Source organism: Agelaius tricolor, unplaced genomic scaffold (assembly GCF_023055355.1).
Source record: "Agelaius tricolor isolate 1412-34295 unplaced genomic scaffold, bAgeTri1.0.p SCAF_3, whole genome shotgun sequence".
Taxonomy (NCBI): domain Eukaryota; kingdom Metazoa; phylum Chordata; class Aves; order Passeriformes; family Icteridae; genus Agelaius; species Agelaius tricolor.
Window position 1 is genome coordinate 32,763,803 of NW_027269263.1, and position 27,230 is coordinate 32,791,032.

General features: G+C 39.9%; 2 protein-coding genes across 9 annotated transcripts in view; both read left to right on the top strand.

Moving 5' to 3' along the window:
* OSBPL8 (oxysterol binding protein like 8) overlaps positions 1 to 12,396 on the top strand; it is an 89,350-nt gene extending 76,954 nt beyond the window's left edge. For all 8 annotated transcript variants that reach the window (XM_071423381.1, XM_071423382.1, XM_071423386.1 and 5 more), the window contains 11 exons: positions 597 to 695; positions 1,125 to 1,221; positions 1,569 to 1,667; positions 2,418 to 2,515; positions 3,188 to 3,277; positions 3,838 to 3,974; positions 4,307 to 4,492; positions 6,777 to 6,864; positions 7,268 to 7,370; positions 7,928 to 8,033; positions 8,256 to 12,396. In XM_071423381.1, the coding sequence (XP_071279482.1) occupies positions 597 to 695; positions 1,125 to 1,221; positions 1,569 to 1,667; positions 2,418 to 2,515; positions 3,188 to 3,277; positions 3,838 to 3,974; positions 4,307 to 4,492; positions 6,777 to 6,864; positions 7,268 to 7,370; positions 7,928 to 8,033; positions 8,256 to 8,391 (1,239 nt within the window). In that variant the 3' untranslated portion in view covers positions 8,392 to 12,396. The remainder of the gene's footprint in view (positions 1 to 596; positions 696 to 1,124; positions 1,222 to 1,568; positions 1,668 to 2,417; positions 2,516 to 3,187; positions 3,278 to 3,837; positions 3,975 to 4,306; positions 4,493 to 6,776; positions 6,865 to 7,267; positions 7,371 to 7,927; positions 8,034 to 8,255) is intronic.
* On the top strand, positions 12,378 to 14,612 carry BBS10 (Bardet-Biedl syndrome 10). The gene is made up of 2 exons (XM_071423390.1): positions 12,378 to 12,758; positions 12,827 to 14,612. The coding sequence occupies exons 1-2, from the start codon at positions 12,382 to 12,384 to the stop codon at positions 14,592 to 14,594; spliced, it is 2,145 nt and encodes a 714-aa protein (XP_071279491.1). The 5' UTR covers positions 12,378 to 12,381; the 3' UTR covers positions 14,595 to 14,612.
* The last annotated feature ends 12,618 nt before the right edge of the window (positions 14,613 to 27,230 follow it).

A 27,230-nucleotide genomic window follows, 5' to 3' on the forward strand; every position in this document is an offset into this window, starting at 1 on the left:
TAAAAAAGCAATGTTTTCATTGCTTACACAAACACATCATGGAAATTTTTGATCCCTAGCCATGCTGAAAATAGACTAAATTCAATTGCATTTGTCCCTTGCAATAGAAATTGAACTAAATGTTTTTAATAAAGTTGAGCCAATTCTATATTTACCATTATTCAGTGATAACAGTCTGAAATTGGAGGACTAATGTTTCTACCACTTCATTTAGCTTTGCACTAAATACTCTTCATAGTCATATTGCTGGGAAATAGTATTGACAGAAAGTACTTACTACCTAACTTCAAACAAAAGCTCTGTAATGATTCTGAAAAAAAAAACCCAAAAAAACTCAAAACAAATCTTACATTCTTTGTGTCCTTATGTGTAGAATACTTTAGTGGATATACTGAATATATGATAATTTCCTTAGAGTGAACAGGAGACTAATTGAGCATAATATTCAAATGATGAAATCAAGTACCATGTACTTCAGCATATATATTATGATAATTCTTTTTCCTATGTGTCTTATCTTCAGTGATAGATGATAAAATGTTTTGTGACTTGTGTACCTGCACAGTATGGTGAGTCTCTATTCAATTTCTGTTTAGGGACTAAAAAAGCCGTACAATCCTATACTTGGAGAGTTTTTCCGCTGCATGTGGATTCATCCAAGGACAAACAGCAAGACCTTTTATATTGCAGAACAGGTAAATGGAAAAAATAATTTTAAGAAAAATAAATGTATTGTACATTTGTGCTAGTTTAATGCTATGGTAGTTTCAGAAAATGTATTGAAGGGTATGAATAGTATCCTAAAACCTCTTCTGGTGAGCATAGTTTTCTTACAGTTGTCTCTTTAAAGTCTGCCTTCCTAAAGAGAGAGAGGGAGGAAGGTGTTTCCAATATTTCTGTTCCTCTTCCCCTGGAACTAGTCAACTGCTGATTTTCTTAATTTTTGAAATTCAATAGGTGATTGCTTGATCTTCAAAGATTTTAGTCAAACTTCACATATATTAACTCCATTCTAATATGTGCAGCCTGAATTTTGCATTGTCGTTTTTAGCTCAAAGCTTATACTGTATTTACTATATTGCTTGTTTTTGTTTGTCTCAAATATGTTTTTTTTTTCCCAACAGGTGTCACATCATCCTCCAATATCTGCCTTCTATGTTAGCAACCGCAAGGATGGTTTTTGCCTTAGTGGTAGCATTCTGGCCAAATCAAAATTCTATGGTAAATAATGGGTTTTTTTTGGTTGTATGTGTATTGAGGGATGCAAAATTGGTGCACATGAATTTTGTTTTGTAGATGAAAGAAGGATGTTAGAAGGGTCAATGTTTTGGTTGTTGTATTGTCCTTTCCTTACAAAGTTTTTGCTACCGGTCTTCAGAATTTTAATTTCTCTCTTTGGAGTGTTTTAATATTTATTGGAGACACTGTGCATTATAGTGGCTTCACTAGACAGGAGAGGTTGCAGTGTTAAATATACTGATGTTCTTAATTGTATTGCTTAGTTATTAGGGAGTGTTGGCTGTTGTCTTGCAGGGGGAGAAATGTGACTGTCTGTCTTTGAATTTCAGGGAATTCATTATCTGCCATACTGGACGGAGAAGGACGGCTAACATTTCTAAATAGGGGAGAAGATTATGTAATGACAATGCCATATGCCCACTGTAAAGGTAGTGGTTCTTCTCATTCTCTAGATGGCAAAGTTATGAGAAAAGAAGCTTGTTAATCTAAATAGTTCATTATTGTAAATAATGTGCTGTGTTGGATTCAAGCCTGTCATCTAGAGGAGACTGTTCTGAAGATTGGTGGCTCTAGGCTTCCACATATTTTATCAGGAGAAAAATACATCTGTTGTTTAAGCCATGTTTTCATTTTTGACACAGGAAAAGATTCTTTTTCATGACAAGTAAGAAATAGTAAAATCATATATATAGTTATCTGTCAGTATGTGATACTAATTTACTGTTTGAGTTGTCTTTTATTAGAGCAGCTTTGAGCTTTTCCACTATTTTCCTCTTTTAAACATAAAAGCCGATGTAGTATCTACACCACAGTGTGATTTGATTATAAATTATTAGCATTTGTCCTTAGTTTCACTATGGGAAAAGGGTCAGTGCCTTGTAAAGTTTTCTGGAAGGTCAGTAATAGCACAAAATAGCTTGAAGAATTGCTCATTTTTAGGCTGTAACTTACTCAGTATTGTCTACCCATATACTCCAGAATTCCCTTTCAGGATACACAGAATCACACAGGAAAGGTCATCTGAAAATATAAGTTTTCCTCTGGCACAGGCATGTTTACTCTAGGAATTGTACCCAAGTAACTTAGGGGTTTTGTTTTGTTCAATTAAAAGCATTTGTTTTAGCTGGGAGTTTTTGTTTTGTTTTTGGTTTGTTTTTTTTTTTTTTTTTCCCTTGCAGGAATTCTTTATGGAACAATGACCTTAGAGCTTGGAGGAATAGTCAACATCACCTGTGAGAAAACTGGCTACAGCGCAACAATTGAATTCAAACTCAAGGTTCGTGAACACAGTGAGTGGGCACAAGAAGAATAAACATAATATCCACTTGCATAAGCTAAACAAAGGTTTCTGAACCACTTCTAGATGGCTTCTGAAAAATGCATTTGCCATCCTTGAGGTGGAAACTGATTTAAAAAAAACGTTTTCAAGAAGTGTACACATGGAGAGAGAAGTTGTATTCAGTTGAAATTATAGGGGAAACATTAAAGTTGGGAGGCTGTGTTAACTGACAAATTGCCTTGTCAGTCCACAGGATACATGTGCAGCCTGTCAAAAGGCCAAAGAAAATCCCTGGCAATCAAAGTTGTTTCTACAAAAGATAATCTCTAGTAACAAATGGTCCTTGGCAAAGCCATGAAATTAGTGTAGCAAATGACTGTGTCCTTCAGGATATCGTGTCATTGTTTTCTGCTTTATTTTCTGTTTTCTTTCTTTCAACATCTGTTAGAGAATACTTTTACTCAGAAAATCTTCTAAGAAGAAAAGAAGAAATTACGTACTCTGGTTTTAGACTTCTTTAAGATTAAAAAGTAGAAGATGCAATATTAAAGATATCAGGGCTGTTTACTGCACATTTCATAAATTCACATTTTTCCTTAGGACTAAACATATAAACAAAAATAATATGTTATTAAAATAAACATGAAACCATTTGTTTTTGTTTTGCAGCCTTTTCTGGGTAACAATGACAGTGTTAATCAAATATCAGGGAGAATTAAGCTTGGCAAAGAAGTTCTGGCTGTTTTAGAGGGTCACTGGGTAAGTAGTGAGTGATGCTCTTTTATAAATTCTGGCTGACAGTTGAGACAGGTGAAAACAGCACTTAAATACAAAAAAGACTCATGTTTTTTAAAAAATGAAGTACTGCTTTTGCAGAAAGTATTCCAGGAAGTATAGAATCAACATTGTTCTATTTCCAGCTCTTAAAAGATAGAAAAGTTTAAGTAGTTTACAAAGAAAATTAAACATTCCTTCACAATGAATCTTGTGAAATGTTTTGGTATATGCATTAGTACTATGAAGAATTTTTATGGCACCAGCATGAAATATTTACGGTTGTTTCAGATCTGGTGAGGTGACATGGCATCACTCATTTTTAAATGTGGTAATGATTCCATTGCATCTCTGTTCCAAGCTAGAACCTAGCACAGAGGGCAGAAATTGAATTTTAAATTTAGCATATCTAATTATTCTTAACTGCATGCATTCTAAAGAAAAGAAATTCTTATTACAAAGAAAAAAGCTCATGCCTTGCTTTTTTGTTATTTTGACACTCTTTGAGATAATTACAGTTAAGAAACTAATCATATCTGTTACAGGACAGTGAAGTTATTATTAGTGACAAGAAGACAGGTGTTTCAGAGACATTCTGGAACCCAACATCTGAGGTGAAGCAGCGTAGATTACATAGATACACTGTGAAGTTTGAAGAGCAAGATGACTTTGAATCAGAGAAGTAAGTTCACTATAGAACCATGTATTTATTTTTCTAAAATAAAACTCATAATCTTCTCCAAAATAGAAGCAAATTATCATTACTTTCCCATATTTGATGATACTAGCCTTTGAAAATAAAAGAAAGTAATACTGTTAAATATAAGATCATTATTTATATGGCTTACAATCAGGGAAATCTTGATAGAAATGTAGATAAAACTTCTATTAAATGGTAATATTCTCTTTGGAGGGTGGTCCATTTACTTAGCTTATAATTGAGGAAATTGTTTGCAGTTATTTCTGTCAACCAAATTGTGACTCTGGTGATTCTGTATATTGTTCATTTGTCAGGCTTTGGCAACAAGTGACAAAAGCAATAAATAATAAAGACCAAACAGAAGCTACTCAGGAGAAATATATTCTGGAAGAAGCTCAGAGAAAGAGTGCCAAAGAGAGGAAGCTTAAGGATGAAGAGTGGACATGCAAGCTGTTCGATCAGGATTCAGTCACAGGAGAATGGCACTATAAATATGCTGAGTGAGTCCTGGAGTGCATCGTAATGTTGCTGAGCCTCTTCCTGTGGTTTCAGCAGCAAAATAGCTGATACATATAGCTTATTTATGTGTAACAACATAGCTGTGCTATGCTCTAGATTTTTTGAGGCATGCCAGTTTGGTGTTTGTCCTCCCTTTTTCCCCCTAGACTGACATCTACGCAGATTTTCCCAAACTGGAAAATATGGTACATATGGGCATACCAGCTGGAAATCAGAAAATCTAGTGTCTGAAAATCAGAGAAGCCTGTGCATAGTTGGATTGAGCCATTTAATTTGTTATATATTAGAATAACTCTGAGAATAGCAGCTTTGCAGCAATAGTTAATGCTGGGACCAGGTGGCTCTGCCTGGCTGTCAAATCTGTCCTGCACATGAGTGTCTGTGAATCTCTTTCTATGATGCTCTGGGTCAGAAACTGAAGATGCAGCTGTCTCCCTGACTGCTGGAAGGATGCATTCTGTGTCCTCACCAATGTTGCAAAGGTCAGCTTGAAGCTGAGCCCTTTACTAGTGATGGTTTTCACAAAGCACCCATGTTCTGCTGATTTTTTTTTCAGTACCCAGCATGCTTCTGTGTTGTAGGGATTGTATAAGTAAAATAGCCAACAATGATACAATGAAGTTAAGTAACTCTGAATCCATGGATGCTGGAAGCATATTCCCATGGCTAAACATGGGAGGCCTTTACCTTTCTTACTCGATTCTACCTATCACAAGAATGGTGATATTAAGGTCATAGCCTACGTGTATGTACAGGGAAGAGTACAAGAATCCCGAGTGCTCTACACATCTCCAGCAAATTTGGAACTTGGAGGTTTCCTGGAACCAAACAAGGAATCTGTGTATTTAACAACTCTCAGTTAATTCCTTTCCCATGAATTTCATTGCCTTCTTATTAAGCTTGTGCAGACTTTCACCACTGAAAACATCATGCAGCAGGGAAATTCCCCAACTAGACCAAATGCTCAGTGAAGCACCCTCTCTTGGTTTGAATCCTGTAGTGCTGTTGATTCCTCTTCAAGAGTTGTGAACAGTCCAGCTGAATGGACTGCCCATACTCTTGAACCCTGTGCAAAACCATTAGGAAGAGGACTTTACTTGAAATCTGTTAGAGTTTAAGACCTGTCTTGTAAATCTGCGTTGTTCCCGATGTCCTTGAGGCCTTGTGCTTCAAGGATGTGTCACAGAAATTTTGCTATGTACGAGAAAGCAATCTGCACTGACAGCATTCCCTGGAAAAAGCCTCTCCTTTCAAGCATATAATGCTGGCTCACCACCTGGTGCATGTAGAGAGCAGTCTTCTACACTACTGTGAAAGATGTGTTCAGTGAGCTGGAGCATTTGTTAAGGTATCTGGATTATGGATTTAGGTATCTGGATTACAGATAGAGAAGAGAGCAATGCCTAGTTCTTAACCCAGTTACCTCAGATGACATTTAATTCAAGTCAGGTTAAGCTAAGATGTAAGTGTAGGTCTGTGTTCACAACATCTGAAGCAGCTACAGCTATTTAAAAGGAATGCAGAAGGACACAAAAGGAAATCCATGCTTAATGTACTCTGGCTAAAGCTCTGCATCAGAACATCCTTCCTGCAGTCACTTGCAGTTTCTGTCCTGAAAGCTCTGTAATCAGTGGTGACGTTGGTGTTTTCCTTTGGCTGCTTGTTGTTCTCCAGTGAGTTATGTGTCTTATGCTGTTGTGTTTTTTTTAAATTCTCAATCAGACTGTAATTGGAAAAGCACTCTTAAAAATCAGAACAAGAAAACTGTGCATAGCTCGTTAGCGTCTCATGAAACCAGTCTTGATTACCATTAGCCGCTTTGGGATAAAAGCAGGTTTGAGGTAACTGATTCTTAAACTCTCCTTCATAGGCATCTTTCAAAAGGAAAAAAGAAAACTCAACAAAAAGCAGTCTAAATATTTTTAAATTCCCCTAATTTCCCTGTAGTTCTAAAATAATAACTGTATCTGAAGCAGGAAATCTTTCATGATTCAATCAGATATGATTGGCAAAAAAAAATTCATTATGGTATTGTTGGTTAATGTAATCATTTTTACTCCTATCAGCTGGCTGACATGAAGTTCATTTTTTAGCTCTCTTGGCCCTGCAGGTTAAGACTGGACCATAAGTAGAAGATAAGATCATAATGCCGTATCTGATTTCTATATAGTGAGAGTTTTAGCCCCTTCATACTGAGTAGTTTCTGAGCAAGGAAATATTTCTTATTTAAATTGCTGTAGTGTTAATATTATTTACTTTGTCTAGTACGAGACCATGGGACCCTTTGAATGATATGATCCAGTTTGAAAAAGATGGCGCAATCCAGACAAAAGTTCGACATCGGACACCAATGGTATGTTCCAGTTCTGACAGCACATGCAAGATCCAGGAACTTGTATATATTGTATATTATGTGTATAAAGATCATTAGAGCATTGGGATTAATGGGAAATGCTATTAGCCCACAAAAATGTTGTTTACACACAATATACAAAGTCTTTCACTTCTGTGTTGAATCCTAAGCAGTAGAAGTTACTTGATTGGATAGGAATATAAAATATGCAAACTTGAGCTCAGCAGTTTAATGTGTATTTTCCCTTAAATGGGAAGATGCACAAAATTCAGACTGCTAATACATCAAAAATTTTAACTTGGACTTCTCTTAGATATTGTGCTTTTAACTGTCATTGTTGGAATGTGCTGCTTTGCTACAGTTCTGGTTCTCTGGAAGTAACACACAAATTTATCAATTTTAGGTTACTGTTCCAAAAATCAAACGAAAGCCATCCGGTCTGAAGAAAGGAGAGTGTGGTTTCTCATCCCCAGAGCCTGATAACCAGGATTCCTCTGGGAGTGAAGGTACAAAAAGATACATTTACTTACAGAAATAATAAATTTATTTGACAGATGAAGAGTTCAGTGTTATGAGTACTCTTCTTATCACAATGTTTTTACAATATTTTAGTTCTACCCAATGTGAAGCATGTTCTGGAAAACAAAGGAGCAGAATGGCTCATGGTTTTGATTGCAAATTTTCCTGTCTTTTTAAATGCAGTGTAGGTAGGCTTAAGTGCTGTACATATTTAATACCTAGGGGAAAAGAATGGTGTTCATAAACTGTTTTCTTTCTTAAAAAATTACTTCAATTTGTAGATTAGTATGTGGCTAGAGGGTAGATTTTTCTTGTTGATAATGTTTGCAGAAGCTAAACAATATGATGAATGTTTAAAAGATATTTCAAGCACTTAAGTTGCTGTCCTGTGGTATAGGTGACTCTGAAATAAAGTTTTCAATAGAAGCTAGTTAGAAAATTTTCTCCTCATTTTTGCTACAGGTTTAGTTTGTCATTTGCACTTTGTTCCTTTTATGGCAGCAGTCACTTCAGTCAATTACATCTGGCTTTTGTGTCCTTCTAGCACAACTTATGAAGCATAATACAAGAATAAGGAAAAAAGGGACAGACCTTGGTGAACTACATAGTGCCATTGAGTCTATAAAGGAAACACAGGAAGACATTAAGAGGTACTACTAATTAAAATGCTTTAAAATGGTTTAGAGAATAGGAATCTTGTAGGATTTTTTTTTTCTCTTAGAGGCTGGTATGTATCTTTTCTCAAATATTGATTGCTCATTGATGTTTCAACGTTTTCCTCTAAAGCTGCCTTCTGTAGGGAACCCTAACATAGTAGAAAGTGTCAAATTGTGTAGTCTGTAATTTACAGGATATTGTTTTCTATCTTACAGGGAGATCATGGCGCTACGAAATAGAGTCACTTCTAATTCGTCACCCTGGGACTACCATTCCTTGCAGTTTAAGCACTATGTCTTCATTGTACTTATGGTTCTGCTACAGCTTATCATTAATGTCTTGTTCAAATAAGAAGTGTGAACAAGGGCCTTCTTGAACTGGAATGATCACACTGTTACTGGGGGCCATATTTTAAGCTGGACTTTATATGATGCAATATTATGTAAAAGAACTGTGTAGCAACAACCTACAGAACTTTGCCTCAGCATTCATGGTTCAGAATCATACTTGTGTCTACCCAGTTGCAGTAAGAACTGTGTAAGTGCCAGTACACTCTTGCTCCTGGTGTGTGCCTCTGTCTCGCAGTCATACGACATCAGCCTTGTGTTTATATTGCGTCACACGGATGAATCTTCACCACAGAATAGATCAAGTTCAACACTGAGGTCAGACCCCATAGGTAGGATGTGAGTCCTTTATGGTAGAATGACAGACAGGCATACTTCATTACATATATAAACTTATCATTTTTGTAACAAAAAATTTTGAAGTAGCCATCAGCTTTTGTAAATGGCATTTGGGTGTTTGGAAGTAAACTTTTGTTTAAGGTCAAACAAATATATTATTATAGGAAAAATTGTGTGTGTTAGGAAATGGCAAGTAAAAAGTCTTTGGGAAATCTGCAATATAATGTCCTTGATTAGTTTTGGAAGTATGAGGTTTTTATCCTGAATTACTGTAGGCTTGTAAGCCAGCTGTTTTATAGTTTTAAAACTTAAGATTCATCTTAAAAACATTCCCACATCTACTGTACAGAGCACATTTTTAACAGTACAGCAGCCAGGGAGGTACTGTTTTGGTCTACTCTCTCATGAATTGCAAATGTCAAGGATTTATGGTATGTTTATAAGTCTTGAAAAATCTACAGCTTTGGATTTACATTTGTTTATGGCCATGTCATGGTAAGCAGACAGACTGCTGATGCCAGGACTCATGGGTATTTTTGAAACAAAATGTCAAGGGGTATGCTTAGTGTGTAGCTTGAGCTGAATCTCCAAAAGGCAGTGTAGAATAGGATTCAGGCACTGTCATGAGCAGAGTTGCAAATGAAAATGTGTGTGTTTACACAGGGAAAGCTCAGAAGTTGTGTGATGGTTAACACCACGTATCTCAAAACAAATAAGAGGAAAATCCAAGTGTTTGAAATCCCTCTGTACTGCAAGTATATACTACCTACCAGAATACATGGATGCACCTTCTTAGTATGCTGTAGCCATACAAATTCATGCAAAGCTTAAGTTTAAATTCAAAACCAGGGTTTCTAACATTTTTTATTTGAAGAAATATATGCATGTATAGAATTTGTAAAATTCCAGCCAAAAATGTAGTGCTGGTATTTATCTGGTGAGTTCCCTGTGCCAGTCAAGCATACCAAGGCAAAAAGGGGCTGTAGAAATGAGAAAGTATTTTCAGTACCCCAGGTGAGACAACAGGAGGATGAGTGGCACAGTGTGAAGGACAGCCAAGTTTGTTTTCAGAGGATCCTCTCAGGAATCAAATCCATCCTGGGCAGTGGAATAGTTTGAAAGTCATGTTTGGCTTTTTGCCATGGCCAGGTTATGCCTCTGCCTTGGGCAGCCTGCCTGAGTCTCCAGGTGATCTGCCTTTCTGTTCTGCATCGGTCTCACTAGTATTTAGTGAAAATACTGTTTACTCGTTTATCTGTCCAGCTTATATATTTCTGTGGCTGACACTTCCATGCACCTCCCCTAATCTTTTACCTTTCCTCTTCTGTGGGCCTCAGCTGTGTGAAAGTCTATTGTGTAAGCAGTGAACTTCAGCATCTTTTGTACAGCTTCACATTAGCACGGTTTGGTCTTGAATAATTTTTCTGGAACGTGTTATGTTAACCAGATCTTGTAGCCACGGGCAAGACCAAACCTGGTTGGACTTCTATTAAATCTACAGCTGATTTAACAGGGGCAAAATTTGTGAACATAGAAAGTCCTTTCATAAACAAACAAAATAATTACAAATGCCTCAGTCTCTAAATGGAAACTGAAGTTACCCATGTATGAAATGGCATTAAGAAAGCAGAGTATTACGGCATTCACTTTAACATTCTTAGCCTGGAATTTGGCTGTTCATTATTGCATTCAGATGTCAAAGCTTCACCTGTCTTAAGATCCATTACAAGCCTTTAAACATACTCTGAACATGAGAATAATCCAATGAGTGAGATTTGGGCAATAACTTCAATCCTCTAAAATAATATTCTGCTAAATTTGTGGTGCTGAAACTCTTGACTGATAGTTTCAAGCTTTTATCTCCTTGTAAATAGAAATGTACTTCTGCCTTTTCATGCTGATTTTTTCAATCACTCCTATTCAAGAGCAGTGAATAACACAGTTTGCATGCATTTTTACATGGACCACATGGTAGTGACTGTATTTGACCCAGCCAGCTGGCTGGCTGGCAGTGTTGGGCAATGTCAGATTAAAAAAATAATCCATAGCTGAAATTCATGCTTAGCTCACGATGAGTGAAAGACTTGAACAGAGCAAAACAAAATCCTTTTGCTTATTTTCCTTTTCAACTTATTTTTTAGAGTTGAATTCTGTTGAAGAAGTTTTAGTGATGAACTGGAAAGGTAAAGGATATGTGATGAAACTTCTTGAAAAGTAAAATTGCAGACTTTTGCAAGACTTTATGATTAGATAAATTCTGAAAAGTACAGTGAAAACCTAGTAATAGTTATTTTGCTGGATTTTATATATTCCCTCATTTGAATAGAACAAAGAAACTTCTTCCCTATTTTTTACTGTACAGTTGGTCACAGACATGTATGGATCCTTTTTTTAGTGCGTCACCATTGTCCTCTTTAGCCATGATGTACAGCAGATCTTGACTACTACCTGCTTAAGACTGAGCTCTGCACATATATAAAAATTGATTGTACAGTTTGCAGATGCTTGATGCTTGAGGGCTGTGGCCTTCTAGTTTTTAAAGTTTATAACAGCACTTGTTTTCACATTTGATTTCCAATTCCTGTTTTGTTTGGGTTTTTTTCCTTGTACAGGAAATATCTGCAGAATTTGCCATGTGGTTTTGTTGGGTTGGTTTGTTTGTTTTCAGATGCACTCTATGCCTTTAATTTGCCATTTAGGTACAGGTTGCCTAACTGGGTACAGATAACCTAAGCTAAGAAAAAGTAAATATGCCATGTGAAATACAACAAGTATCATTTTCAGTAGATGATGTTTCTTGGATTTCATGTGTTGATTCCTTTTCAATAGTTGATATCACTTGATGAGGGTGTATAGTCTGGTTTTCGTGTCCTTCCTCCCACTTACGAAATCTCACAAATTATTCGCAAGGTTGTCTCGTAAAATGTAATGGTTGTGGTTTCTCCTTTTTTGTTTGTTTGCTGCCCTTGTGTGCCTTTGGCAATTTTTTTTCTTCCTAGATTCATGTTTATGAAACAGACTTTGTATGTCAGTTTCTTAAAGGCTGTTATTTTTAGCTATTACCATTGTTTGTGTAAATAATGTGTTACAAAAATTCTGTACATCTCTAAGTTTTAATTATTTTTATTTCAGGAGTACCCGCAAATCACAGAAAATTTAGCAGATATTCAAGTATTGTAAACAGTGCCTTCTTGATGGGTTTCTATGCTGTTCGGAGACATGTAAAGATTTGTCAAATTTGTGCCATATATAATACCAGATCTTTTGTGAGGGCTGTTGTGTTTGAGAACTGATGTTCCTGCTTAGTCATTCTCTGGGGGGAAAAAAATCAGCTCTTAAAACATTACACTATTTCTTCTTTCTGGCTGGTGAGCCGAAAGTCGAGGATTTGGGATGTTTACAGTGAAGCTGCACTACTTTGTGGTAATACAGAAACAGCTCGAACGATGTAACTTCGGGGTGAGATTATTTGGGCTTTTTCCCTAAGCTTTTTCTCCTTTCTGCCCTACCCCGGCCTTTCGCTCTGCCAAGCGGGAAGATTAGCCCTCAGGACACAGCGCCCGCTTCCCCGTCCCGCGTGTCCCGCCCTGTCCGACACCCGGGATCACGGCTTTGTGTGAGGGATCTGAGCTGTTACGGCCCGCCTCCAATAAAGATGTGTCGCACCTCCGTTTCTCTGGGCTCTGTGCGCCGCTCCCTCTCCCGCTCCTCCGTCCCTCCCGCACGGCTCCCGCTTCCCGCGTCCCTCTGTCCCGCCCTTCGCCGCTGCCCGGGCGCGGCCGTGACGCTCGGCGGGGGGAAGGAAGGAAGGAGGGAAGGAAGGGGCGGCCCGGGCGCGGCGGCGATGGCGGCGGCCGGCCCAGAGCGGCCGCGCTTGTGGCAGGAGGCGGCGGCGCTGGCGGGCGCGGTGCGCGGCGCGCTGGGGCCGCGGGGCGGGCGGGCTCTGCTGCTGCGGCCCACGGGCGAGGCGATGCCGACGCGGGACGGGCGGCGGCTGCTGGAGGCGCTGAGCGTGGAGCCGCCCGCGGCCAGGTACCGCGGCGGGGGGGCCGGGCGAGGCCGGCGGAGGCGGCTCCCTAACGCTGGCCGTGTCCCCGCAGGGTGATGGCGGCCCGCGCCTGCAGCCACCGCGCCGCGACGGGGGACGGCGCCAAGAGCTTCGTGGTGCTGCTGGCGGCCGTGCTGGGCGGGCTGCGGGCGGCCGGCGGCGGCGCCGGGCTGCGGCGGGCGCTGCGGGACTTCGAGGCGCAAGTGCTGGAGCGGGCGGTGGCGCGGGGGCTGCGGCGGCACCTGCGGCCGGCGCCGCCCGGGTCGCTGGAGCCGCTGCTGGAGCCGTACCTGGCCGGCCGGCTGGGCCCCGGCGAGCGGCGGCGCCTGGCGCGGCTGTGCGCCGAGATGTGCCGGCGCTGCGCCCCGGCCGCCGCCACGCGGCCGCAGGTGCTGCGGCTCCTCGGCCAGCGGTTCGCGGAGCTGCACGCCGCCGTGCCCGGCCTGCCCCTGGCGAGCTCCAGGGTCCTGCCCGGCATCGTCCTCCGCAGGGACTTCGCTGCCTACTGCCCGACGGACGGGGAGCTGCGGGCCCTGCTCGTCACCGAGCCCCTGCGGCCCGCCCTGACGGCCCCGGGTGTGGAATTTGTTGTAGACTCCGAAGGTCAGTATCAGGCTTCCCTGCGCTGGATCGCTAAGAGGACAGAAGCCTTAATGAAACACTTACAGAGTAAAAACGTTAAGCTGTTACTGTCCAGTGTGAAGCAAGAAAACGTAGTTATCTACTATGCCAAATTATATGGTGTGTCTGTGGTAGAGTGCTTATCCTCGGAAGAAATGGCCCTTATCACTGAAATCACTGGTGTCTCCCCTTACGTGCCTTTTGGTGATACCATGGACAGAGAGATAACCGAAACTGCAGTGGTAACGTTTTGCCAGCCCTTGCTGCTCGTCTCCAAGAGATGTGTCCACGTTGGCTTCGCCAGTGTGTGTGCCTTCCAGCCCCACTGCCTGATCCTGTGTGGGCCGGTCGATGGCGTCAATGAGCAACATGCTGCTGCTCTTCAAGAGGCGTTCACAATGCTGCAGCAGCTGTTTAAAACAGTTGATCAGAGGGGGGAATGGAAAGCAGAAGGTGAAAGCCAGAGTAAAGCCTCAGATGTTTACACTTGCCATTCTTCAGCTACTCAGAAACAACTGGTAATAGAAAATACTTGTAATACTAACCAGGTTTCTGAATGTCAGCTGAAAGCACTTAGTGACGAAACAGAGAGGAAAGTTTTTTACCCTGATAAAAGTGATCTGCTGGTCCCCAATCAAAAGAACCACAGTATTCCTGTGTTTGTGGCACATAACACTGATACAGTCGCTGCGAGTGAGTGCCTGGATGTTGGCAAAGGTCTAGAGAAAACATGTTGCCATATAGTTGCATTTAAACAGGAGGAGAGTTGTGCAGGTATTGCACAGGATTACTCCAACTGCCTCATAGAAGCAGGATCAGTTTTGCCAGTAGGAGGTTACTTTGAAATCCTGTTACATTATTATATTCAGGATTATGCAAAACAGTGTCAGCAGTCAGAGGTAACCATTGTATCTAACGTGGTTGCTGATGCTTTGCTAAGTATTCCCGAGGCCTTGTACCAGACACAACGAGATGGCTTTACCAAATTCTATTTTGAAGCCATTAATTTACTCAAAAAAAATCAGCCACTACCTGTAAACAATGAAGGCTTAGAGTCAGTATATTGCAAATACCAGTTAGTCATTTCAGTTCTTCATTGTGTTACAGAGCTTCTCTCCATAGACTTAGTAATTGGTATTAGACGGCCGCTCCAAAAAATTGAGGATCGTGACTCAGAAGATGACACTAGAAATAATTAATAAAGAATGATTTTTATATGTGTTGTTTCCTTGTGTCTTCTTGTCAAATGGACACCCTCAAAAGTCCATGCTAGAGACTAAAAGATACTACTTCTCTTAGAAGATAAAGGCTAACCAGCTGAGACTGTGGAAAACTGGGTTGTGAACAATATGACCTTGACATTTTGAGCATGAGGAAGCGTAGCCATTTTCCACTGCAGATGTGCAGTGCAGTCTCCATCCACATGCTGAGGATTCTGTGTACATTCAAGCCAAGGGTCAGCTTTGCCTCTTTTGGTGGATTGTTTTCACAAGCTAGATGTAATTTGTTTTCTTGGCATGTTTAAAGTTGCCAGTATGACAGGAACCACTGAACTTTCAAGTTACAAACCAAGGGGTAGATTTTGTAGCCTTCATAATTAGCCGGATTAAATGTTTGGGTTTTTTTTAATAAAAATATTTAGTATACATCATAATTTTGACTATAAAGGGAAAAATATAACTTGTTAGCCTGTTCAGCACTGGGGCAGGCAGCAGTAAACCACTGTGGTGGATCCCAATGAAGAATTTTCTGATAGGAGATGCAGCATTTTTATCTTCCATTGAGTTCATTTCAGTTGAACTAGAAGAGTTAAGAATTATTTCATACCATGACTTTGTGGCAGTTTCTCTGGAAAATTAGTTTATATGACATTGCTTAATACAACTCTTAATTTTAACTACAATAGGCTGAGTTGTGGTCCTGGTATAAAAGGCTGTCTACTTACGGGAAAAGTTTACTCAGGCAGTAAAGCAGGTCTGCTTGAAAAACCTGAGATAGTTGAGTCTTTGATTATTAGGGATTTTATTCTGGGTTTGCTTTTTGGTTGGTTCTGTTTTTCCCTAATTCTTTTTTTCCCAGAATTTTCATTAATAATATTTGCTTTAAGCCCAGAAGCATGTGTACCTGCAATGTATACCTCCCTTTCTGCTGGGTCCTAAAAACTATAGGTTTGATGGAGGAAGTTTTTGAGTAACTTGATCAGCTGCAGCTGATAATGGTATCAAGTTGGTTCTGTGTGCATTTCCCAGTGCTGCATAATACTGAGAGTAATGGTTTTGGGGTTTTTTTTAATCTATTAAATAAAATTTAGTGGGGCTGTTTAAAGCCATAGGCATAAATCATATTTACTTGCTATACCTGAGATGATTACAACTAGAAAAGAGATTTCTTTTCCCCTCCATTAATTTAGGCTTTTCCTTTTTCAGTTTCTTCAGAAGACTCAAACTTCCCAAGTTCTTTCAGATGTTTTGTCAGCAATGCTTTCTTTGACTGCAACTTTCCATTGACATTTTACATATATTCCTGGTAATAAAAAATATGGTAATAATTTTTTTCCTGACAAATACACTCTTACAGACATCTGCAGATGAATAATGTGAAACTCAGGGCTCACTAGAGTGATTTCTTTACCAAAGAACTAAGGACAGTAATTGTTTTTGTTAGAATCTTTTGGCAGGTGTGGAGGTGGTGAAGAATTCAACAGAGAGGAAAGAGAATCCCATCCTTGTTGCTGCCATGTGCTCTTGGAAGCTGCTTAATATGACAGGTGTAGTATGAGCCTAGAGAAATCTCCTTTGTGGAATGTTCCAGAGCTGTGTGCACTGTTCTGCCTGGACGGCGCTGGGAGCTCCCACCAGCCCTGGCGCTTCAGCAGCCGCTTGGGTCTGCATTTTACTGCTGTAATGAGCTGATGAGACAGTTTTGCTCTTGCTCAAGTTTCTGAAATACTCTCTTCAAACCACTGACCAACTTGCTGGCCAGAGAGGAGTGATTTGCTCTGTGATAGTCTAACTACTGTGGCATAGAACATGTGAAGCTTGGCAGCAGCAGGGGTTCTCTGCAGAAGCAGCTTTTGTATTCCGAATCAAGGTGCTGTCTAAATAAAGAGAGTACTGTGTCATTTCACTTTATACCATTTGCACATCTGGTTACTTTCAGATTTACTGCAGTTTCTTTGAAAGGTTAAAAATATTTTGTTACATGAACAGCCTTCTGGTCATTTGATTTAAATTGTGTCATTCTTACTGGGAAGAAGAAAGTCCAGAAATTTTATCATATATAGAACTTTTACTTTCGCATGCCAGAGATACAAAGGAGAATTAAAAAATGACAGTTATATAAAACTTTTTTCTGACCTGTTTTTGGTGAAACCTTTTGAATCTGAAGATTCATGGAGGCAAGAACTATATTTCTATGACTTCTCTGTCCTTTTATATTTTATCAATTATCTGTTTTCCATTTTGAACCACTGTTTCCCTGTTCTGTCTGCAGAACTGGGATCATGGCAGGCTTTTCCCTTGGATAGGAATGTCCCTTCATTCTTTGTCCTGGTCTGAAGAAGTGGATGCTTGCTCAGGATTTGGCTGTGTGGTTCCAGTCCTGGAGTCTAAGCTCATTACAAGATGTGCACCAGCTCAAGGGGGAAAAAAAGGCATTAACTTAGTCTTTGGAAAGAAGAACAGATTTACTGCTGGATTCAGCTCTTCCTTATCCTTAGGAGTCTTCTTCAGTAATTAGCCTGGATGTAAACATGTAAACATCTTAGAAAATATTTTGGGTTCACTGCTATCCCATCTGCCCCTTAAGAGAAAGGCTGCTTGTAGCCCTGAGAAGCAGCTCAGTCTGTCTTCTGGGCTCTGCCTTGGGTGCTGTCACTGCCATTTCTGCTCTGCTGATGTTTCTGACCTGCTTCAGCAGCAGCCCCGCATTGCAGAGGCTGCCTGGGCTGTTCATGTTCCTCCTTGGTGCCTAAGCCTTAGGTATGCAATAACTCATACATCTCACAGCTATCCCGATTTTTAAAGCTGTCCCTAGCTGTAGCTTGCCCTTTGGCAGGGGGACAAGTGATCTCTTGACACAGTGACAGGGATCAAAGAGGTTACCTGGAACAGCTTGGGACAAAACCACAGGGACCAGTGTGTTGGGGCATTCACTGGGGTTGTAACAGCCTATGGCGTTTTCTTTATGCACTGTTTCACAGAGATTATTTCTATTTTTCACCATTATTCTATTATTTTTATATTTCTAAATATGGGTTGGCCTCCATGCAAAGTGGAAGTTAGGTACATATGGATATGTGTTTCAACTCCAATCCAGTCTTGAAATAAGATAAAAAGTTCAGGGATACTGATACTAATAGTGATGCTTTAAGTTTTAGCTTTCATATTTTTCAGATTCTGTACTGCCTTAGTGTGTAACTGTGAACTTCATATAAAGTGTTAGCAAGTTCTCTTCACAGTTTAGTTAGACAAAACAATCCTTTTCCAGTCTGAGAACCAAGGACACCATTGCAGCTTCAGGCCCAAAAAGTGTAAACAACAGCAAATTGAGGAGAGCAATCTAGGAGGATGGGACTTCATAACCTGAAGCTGTAATTGGACCCCAATGGACCAAAACTTATAGAAGTGTGAAAACTCGTGACTGGACATCCATCTTGTGTCCATCTTGAATAGAGACACAGCTGGGCTCTTGTACCACCCAAGGTTCATCCTTTGAAGGCCTTTTAATAAATATCTACTTTATTCCTTTAACTCTATCTAGCCTCTGTTCCAGGTACCCTCTCTAGGCATCAATAGCATAAGATTAAAATAATGGCTTTTAAAATAAATTGATGTTTAATTCTCCTTTCTGCAGCCCTTAGAAAACTTAGATTCTGCCCCACGTGAAATTCATCAGAATATTTTGAAGGCATTCACCCCACCCACAAGGACTTGTAGGTATATTTTAAGCAAGGTAATCCTATTTGTTAGGTAGCAGATTCACATATACAGGCAGGTAGTTTCTCTTTTTCCTTACATTTTAAAAACCCTGGTTTTAATATATGTGTCTAGTAATGTGCAGTGAGACTAGGTTGAAACTGCCTCCTGCATGCAGTTCTTGAGAATAGGAATAATCTATTTGCATGACAGGAACACACTGGTTTTTATTTGTTGGTTTGTGTGGGGGTTGAGTCTGAACAGAGGTTTGCAGGTGCTGGGACCACACTGAGGCAGCCTCTGTTCCTCAGCTCTCCTGGATCTCCTGTCCCCACTGCCGACCCTGCCAGCTCCTCACTTTCCAGCACCTTCCCTGGCCGTGCTCGCTGCTCTCCCTGCTTACCAAACAGGTATGGCTTAACTTCTTCAGTGGAAGTTATGCAGCCTGAGTGTGGCCTTACATTTTCATCCATGCTTAGCTGACCTTCAGCATTTTTGGCAGCTATACAGAGAGTATCATTAAATAGGAACCAGACACAACAAAGAAAATTGTTATGTTGTGCCACAAATCTCATGCTGCTGAGTCACATTTGTAAGAGAGGATAGGAGAATGCAATGTTTTGTTTAGGAACATAACTGTATATTGGCATACTTTATATTTTTCTGTAGATTTTATATGCAGAAAAATTATATTGTTTCTGTTGCTATCTCTAGAAGTCATCTTCCAGAGCCCAAAGGTAGGGGAATAATCATGCCATGTGAGAAGATTAAGGAAGATTAAATTCTTCACTTGCATATGTCTCCTGGACTTCACTAGAATTGTATTCATCTGTTCTAAATTTCCTTTTTATTACATGACATATCTGCTATCAGTGGTAGAAACTTCTGATTTCGTTGCTGAATTAATTATTTCTATTCTTGTTTAGGTTAATATATCCACTTGTATTTTTTTTTTTTAGTCAGGTTCTTTTTAAGAGAGAGAAACTTTCAATGTTCAGTTGGAAAATTCTGTTTAGTTTAATTTTGGTCTCGAAATCTAAGAAACTATGTGGTTTTGTCACTGGTAAACCCAAATATTAAATAGTTGTTCTATTTACTGTAGTACTTATCCCATTATTGCTATTAAAACTAAACAAAACAAGAGAGTAATGAATTTAACACCAGTCACTTTGGAAATGCATTGGCTGTAATTAACACGATTATAGTTTTGCAGTATCATTTTGTGTAAGGTGTCGTTTGTATTCTGTTCATGAGACTAGAAATAGATGTTTAGCTCTAAGATTATGCAAATTACTTCTCCCTTAATAGAATAGAATATTAAACTAATAATTACTTCCAGGAATAAGAATTCTAATTTTTGCATTCCAAAACTAAAAACAATAGCAAAACTGTAATAGATGTAATACATAGTAGCTCCTTCTTTATTATATGGTTCAATAAAGGACCAGACTTTGTAAGCGATGCTCGTTCCTGTAATGGATCAAGCAGTGTACCCTTTTTAAAAACAGTCCTGGCAAAAAGAAAGCAAAACAGTTTTCCATAGGGAGGCCATTTGTGCTGGTTCAGCTTGTTTCTCACAAAGTCACCAGCAGATAAAAGAGCTGTTCCACTGAGGCTTTGGCCCAGTGCGGGATTAAGGGCACATCAGTAATGCTCTGTCGTGCATGGCTGTGTCCTAAGCCATCAACAGCTGAAATCACTATAAAAGATAAAATTTCCATTAAAGGTATTTTAAAAAGGTACTGTTTTACTGAACAGATTTTTTAATCTGTTCTTATTTTGAGATTCCTGGTAAAACAATCCAGCATGGTGATCTTGCTTTTGATAAGAATCATGACCTACTTTCAGTGGATGTCTTCATTTTGCAGGCTAGGCATCTGATTAAATATTACCTTAAAATGGGGATGCAGAGAGGAAATACATAGCAGGGCTTTCTTTGTGTACATGGGGGAACAGGCAGCTCCAGATTAGAGTAACATCCACTGAGATATTAACTTTAGATTTGGTACATGTCTGGTATCATGTATAAGGATTATATTTATATGCCACTGCTTTTGGAGCACTGAAAGTGATTGTAGAAACTGCTGGATTATATTCATAGACAAAATAAACTGCTTGGGAACTTTTTTCTAAAATCATAAATACTCTGAGACTTAATTACTGATGCAGTTCTGAAAAAGTACAAAATATTCAAAGTGCTGAAACAATTTAAATCTGTTACCAGTGTTGACTGTTCTGGAGATGTTATTGGCATGAGGGTTTTTTAATGTCCTAGTGTTAGGAGTATAACCCTGAGGAGCAGTGCCCCTGGGCAATGCTGCTGGTGCCATTCCTGTTGGCACTGGAGGTAACTCTGCCCTTGCACTCCAGCAGTCACACAAAGACGGGTCCTACGGTGCCAAGATTAGATGTGGTACAGTTCACCTTACCAGAGTGTTTAGGATTGAATTTCAGCAGCTCAGTAAATCTTGCAGGCTGTGGTGTAGGTAAGAGGAGGGGTTTTTCTGGCATTTCCAAACAATCAGTGCTTATAATGCAGCAAGTATCAGAAATTACATTCCCCGTAATCTGAGACATTTTTGTCACCTTGCAGAATTTTTCAGTGAGACACATTTTAGGCCTTGGCAATAATTAGCAAGTAGTATCAGGATCATTTTGTTCTAGGACTCCCCTCTGTTTAAAAAGTTTGCCACCTGGGCTATAATCCTAAGTGCTGCAGAAGTTACAAGAGGAGCCAATATATAATCACGCAGAAAGCAGGAAATTTTCCCCTCCTGTGTCATTGCTTTTTCTTTCTGCTTGACTGTAGAGCTCATGAGGCAGTGAAATATGGTAATAACTCTGTGGGTGTGTGGGTAGAGAGAAGGAGAAGACAGGAGATAAGAAGGCCCAGTTCAAAAAGAAGAGGGAGGAAAGATGAAGGCTGATTGATGAATAGAACATAGAAAAGGACTGTCGTGTAGAAGGAAGAATATAGACTCTCAGATTCGTGAATGGGGAGAACCAGCCCCAGCTTTCACACCTTTCTCCCTGGAGAAGCAGTTGCAAAGGGAAGACATTAAGTTCTCCTCTCCCTTTTGGAAGACTGGTATCTTTTTCCACTTGGTAGTTGCCAAATGGAAAAAGATAAAATCCATAAAGCTGATTTTCTCCTATCCTGGTGTAGGGGAGTAGCTACCTTGGAAAGCATTAGGAGCTCTGGAGACAGTCTGTCTACATATCTCAAGGTGTCCTGGGCTGTAAACTTGCAACAGCCTGAGATAAAGATTCACATTTCTGTTCCTGAAGCTCAGTGTCTAGGAGTGGGTAAGAAATGACTGGGTGTGGATTACATTTATTTAGATAGCACATCTTGTCCTCACTGTCCTGAGCCTCTGGAATGTGCTTTGATCCTTAGGTCTTTCCAAGGTACAGTCTGGTATCAGCAGTGCGGAGTTTGGCTCCCCAGCCTCAGCCATGAGGAGCTCAGGGCTTGAGCTTTAGTGGTGTCCTGTGCCTGGGGAACCCACACAGGTTCGTGTTTCATGAAGGGCACCCGGTGAATAACAGGGCTGTCGTGGAAAGTTGCTGGGTTTACTGCTTTGAAAATAATTGTATGAATTCTTATTTAAGCCATAAATCATCAGCTGATAAATTTGCCATCTGCTAGGCCTTAGATAATGGATCTAAATTTCCTTATGTTAGAGCATATAAAGCCTGTCTAGGACCTCCAAGCTTACTTTTCATAGTGAAATACAGCAGGAGTTCAGTGCTTTTAGCCTCCTCATTGAATTGTAGGGTAAAAGTAATTTTCTTGTGTAGTTCTGTCTTCTCATAAGACTGAAATATTTTAAGAGAAACGATTCTTGTAAAACTCATAGGTTTCCAGCATCTCCAATACCAATCCAGTATTGGTAGCATCTTGTTTGTTTAATAGCTGGCACTTATGAAAAATGTCTGTCCTGCTGAAAACAGCAAGTTTCAGCCTCTGCATATTCAGACCCCAAACCTCTAATCCAAATGTATTCAAGTGATTATAAACAGAAGATACTGAATTGACAGAGTACCAGACCAGTAAAATTAATTACCTAGCACTTAAGAGCAGAAGATGATTGATACCAGTTTGTTTTTTTTTAATAATAGTTCACATTGCTTTTCCTGCTGAAAAAAAATACATGCTTGAATTAAAATGCATGAACAAGATCATCAATCATTTTCTTGCTATTGTATTTAACATATTTGAGTTTTAACCATTTATTCTGTGGTGTCTCTAGGGCTTTGTAAATATGATTAATATATGATCTCAAAAGCCTTTTATTGATTCAGTAACTGACTGACTTTGGCTGTAGCATTTTAACAGCAAAGATCAAATTATAATAAAAATGTAGGAAACATCTCTGAATATCCTGGAAATCTGACCCCATGAACCATTGGGAGAACCTAGTGGGTTTTTTTCTTCTGGAATTTTATAACAATTTGTGCCTGAGGTTAGGATTGGATCCTGAACCAGCAGCATCTGCAAATGGCATTCAGAATCTCATGAACTGTGCAGCATTTTAAAAATTGTACCTTTACATTTTGACATTGCTCAGGTTTATAATGAAGTCTGAATTTATATCGAAATGCAGAGAAATAAATTTCTCATCATTATTCCCTCTGGATTCCTGTTGGCAGAATGAGTGGGTGTTCATGTCAGAAGGTAGAATAAATGCTAGTGCCTTGAAATGCTGCTTCTACAGCTCCTAATGGTGTTGCACTTGTCATTGTGAACTTTCCAAATGCTCCAGTTTTGAACTTGGAATAAATTTGCTCCACTCGTAAAAACACCCACGTGTGTAGGAAGAAATGTGTGCATGTACCTTTCTTTAGTTTCCATAATGTGACATATGTTTTCCCTCTGTAATTTTCCTCCCTGGCACTGTTTTTATGTGCCATGAGGCACTGGCCATTCCTTATCCATATTCTTTCCTCAAGGTCGAGAGTTGTCATGTTTTGTTAAAATCTTAGATGCCAGAATTTCTCTCGACTTACTATTTATGTGCTCACATGTTTTTAATTACCCTATTCAAAAATGATGTTTAAGAGTCATTGAATGATTCAATAGAGAACAGCAGATATGAATATTCAATTTAAAGAAAGCAAATGCTGATGACTTTTCAAACTTTTCACAATAACAGGCATTTATTGTAAAAATAACAGACCAACAGTTGGTCTTCTGCTGAAATAGCTATTAAATACCACAGAGTGACAATAATCAGCTAGAGGAGGAGGAGGCAGAGTTTAAGACCCCAGGGTTTTATCATTGCTGGCACTGATTTACTGCATAGGCTGGAGTAAGTCAGTTAATGCCCATGTGATTAATTTTTCATCATGAGATACAAGGAGGCTTCATATTCATAAAGGTTTCAGACTGTGCTTTAAATCATGGGGAATTCAAGGAGAGATGCAAGTGCAATCATTGTTTGAAAAAAAAAAGAAAAAAAGTAAAAACCAAAAAGTAACGTATTAGATATCCTCTCATTTTCTCAATTATCTTTTTATAGAGTGAGGAAAACTGTTTCTACCAGGATTGCAGTTACTGCATATTGTATTCCTTTACCCAAAACTGCTGTAGGAAAAGTGAGTTGCTAATGAGGAAGCAGGCACCATTTCCTACTCTTCTTTCCCTTCTAATAAAAAACCAGCTCCCTCACATGTAAAGGATTTCTGCATGCAGTACAGAGAAATGTTTAAAATGCAATGGTTTTAATGAGCCCTTGCCTTTCCCATACTGTAGCTCCATATTTTTTTTCTGTGTTTCTTTGAGCCATTGCTTGTGATTTGAACTCCAAGCATCTTGGAACAAGTGAAAATGTGAAAATGTGATTCTGTGAAAATCAGGATATGTGCTGTGTAGCCAAGCCAGGACAGGTTGCAGTGACTTCCAAATGTACAAAGGAAGCCCTGGTATCCCTGGCTGAGCCAGCGTTCAAGGGCAAGCTGCCTCCCTTCTGGAGCTGGCATGGCCTGAGTGTGGTATAATGATGTCCAGGTCAATGATGTGACTTCCTCCATGGCCAGCCAACCAGGGGTATTGCCATACTGCCTGGCACCAGCTCTGTCTCCTAAAAGCAATGGAGGAAAGGTGTATGGAAAATCACTGCCTGGGAAACTCTTTCTTCTCCCCTTGCAGCCAGATCTTTAATTTATTTATTCCTTAATCCAAGTCCAGGTCTAACTTTTAGGGAACAACAAATTGTTACGTAGCGTGTCACTTGGTTTGCTAGGAGCCTGAGTTAAGTGTGCAGCACACTACCTGTGTAACACTGGGTGATTACATTAGGATGAAACATGTGGAGATGGAGGCTATTTACTGGGTTATACTCATCACATCATTCCAGTATTTGCTTCTGTTTATCACTAGCACAATAAAAATGTTTTGCCATTCATTCTCTTTTCACTACTAAACTTTAACAGTCTTCATGAAATAATCTACACTTTGGAAGACTTACTAAGGCCATTAAAATACTGAGTCCAATGCCTACATATTTATTATTTACCCTTTGCTTCTTTCTCCATAGATACTGGAGATGATGTTTTAAAAAATAATATTAGAAACTTATAACTAATAAGTTATAAATTATAACTTTACACTGTTAAAGTTATAACTTTAACAGCTCCAACACAAACCTCTAGGTCAAAATCAGGTACTTATCTGGGATCCTAATCCCCATTTCAATTCTTCAGACCTAATCTACAAAAGAGAAAGAAGCAATTTTGCTCAGATTTGTTCCAATGGACCAAAAGCAACATTTTTTGGGTATTATGAGAGATGATCTGGGTTGCTTGGGAGTCCACTGTATAATACTTAATTCACAGAATGTTATTTCTATAGCAATTCGTGTACTCTGAATGTGTAGAGTATTCGATATTTATTCATAGAATTACATATGTTAATTGTAGCCAGATTGTTATAATGCTCTGACTATGAACTTGAACTTCCACAGGTACCTTGACAGAACATCCTAACAGCGAAGACAAGGACAGAGAGGCATGATTGTGTTAAAAAGCTGATTAATTATCCTCAAGGTTTTCCTATGGGAAAGTCAGAGAGAACTGATTCATATGCCATTAGCAACTGAAACCCCAATTTTAGTTTTAAAAAAACAGTGCTGATGTCTATTGTTGCTCATAAAACAAGCAATAGATTTTGATTAAAATCTGACTGCTGCTGCAAAGGAGATTGACTGGAGAAGCCCAATCCACCAGTGCACGGGTGACAATAAATGTCAGAGTACTAAGGGAACTGGGAAAGAGGGGGGTAAGGTTTTTTGGCTTTGCTGTGCCATGGAAGGGCAGACTGGTTTAATGCCCTGGGTCATGGAAAGCTGCCTTGCCTTACTGCTGCTGAAAGAAATCACTTGCAGTGATTTGCCCTAATATATAAAAATCAAATTCCCAAGTACAAATGGAAAAAGAAAAAAAAAAAAACAGAGGGTACAGTGCTGGAGCTTGAACTCCTCTTTGCATTTGGTAAAATGCAGACCTCTTCTGTTTCCTAAATTCAAGATACTTTACAGAACCTGGGTTCTCACAGGATGGCAACTTAAAGGTTTTAGGTTTATAAGGCAAGGAACATTTGGGAAGGGCTGATGCTGACCTCCAGAGATGGAATGTTTGCATGGACTCCCTAAATTTGAATTCAGACTGCAATTGCTGTGAAAGGGGAATGGGAGTTCGGGATTGGACAGAGGGGGCCTATTTGCATTTGTCTCCGGTTTCACTGAGAGCATCCTGCATGTTTACCGAGCCAAGGATATCTGCTGTCTGCAAGGCAATGACTCTCAGTTCCTGCTGAGATGCCAGAACTGCAGGAGACAGAACTGGCCGTCTTCCAGAGGCGAGCTAACATTCCCTGAGATGCGGCAGCCTCCCTTGCCGAGGTTGGCAGTCTCTCTCTGACTGCCGTGTGTGGCACTAGAAACCTTCCAAAGAAGAGAATTTTTTAAAAAGAAACAACACTTTGTATCAGTAATGAGAACAACTGTTGGCCTCAGATGTCACATCTGCTTCAGATATCCTGGATACTCTTCAGAGCCCTATGCAAAAGCAGTTTAGGTACTTTTCTACTAAATGAACCTGGCTCCTCTCTATCTCTTTTTTGAACCAGATGAAAGGAAGCTTCTTTCTTTTCTCTTTTCCTGGAGGCCTTCCTCCTATCCCAGACACTGCCTGTGAAAAGAGGTAAAGGTTGTGCACGCCCCCTCCACTGTTGGTGTGCTTGCAATGATGATGGAAGAACCAGGAATCCCAAAAAGCTTTGCTAGCATTTGCTTGGTAGGTGTCAGCCAGCAGGTTAAAAGACTGGAGAGCCCCTTGGGCTGAGCTGGTAGTCATGCTGTTATCTTACAGTGCCCTTCTTTCCATCCCCTTCTTTCTTTCCTGTTAAAGTGTTTTTGTAAACTGTATGCAACAGAAGCATCTAGTCTCCTCCAGGCTGCTTCTTGCTCTTAGTTCCTTCAGTTCTTTGAGGCTGAGAAGAAAACCAGATCCAAAGTATGGAATAACATGGTATTTTTGGTGATGGACAGGGTTTGGATCTTCAGCTTTTTTAATATCTGCCTGTCTGGACAATTTAGATGTGAGGGTATGTGCCTCCTGGAATTGTCTTAGGTGCGCTGGGTCAGAGAGAGCTGTGAGCTCTCCCCATTTCTCATGACAGGTTTTGGATATAAGAGATAAGCAGATGGCAGGGCTTGGTGTTTCATAGCTGTCTAAGCAGGCTGCCTTTCAGTTCACATTTGCTCTGTGTAGAACAGACTGGCACAGCTCTGTCTACAGCTGATATTGCTGATGGGATGGGCTGGGGACAGAAAACCACAACATGTGGTCAGAAATCTGCCCAGCCCTCCTACTAAATGTAAGCCAAGAAAGACTCACCTTCCTGATGACTGCATGGCA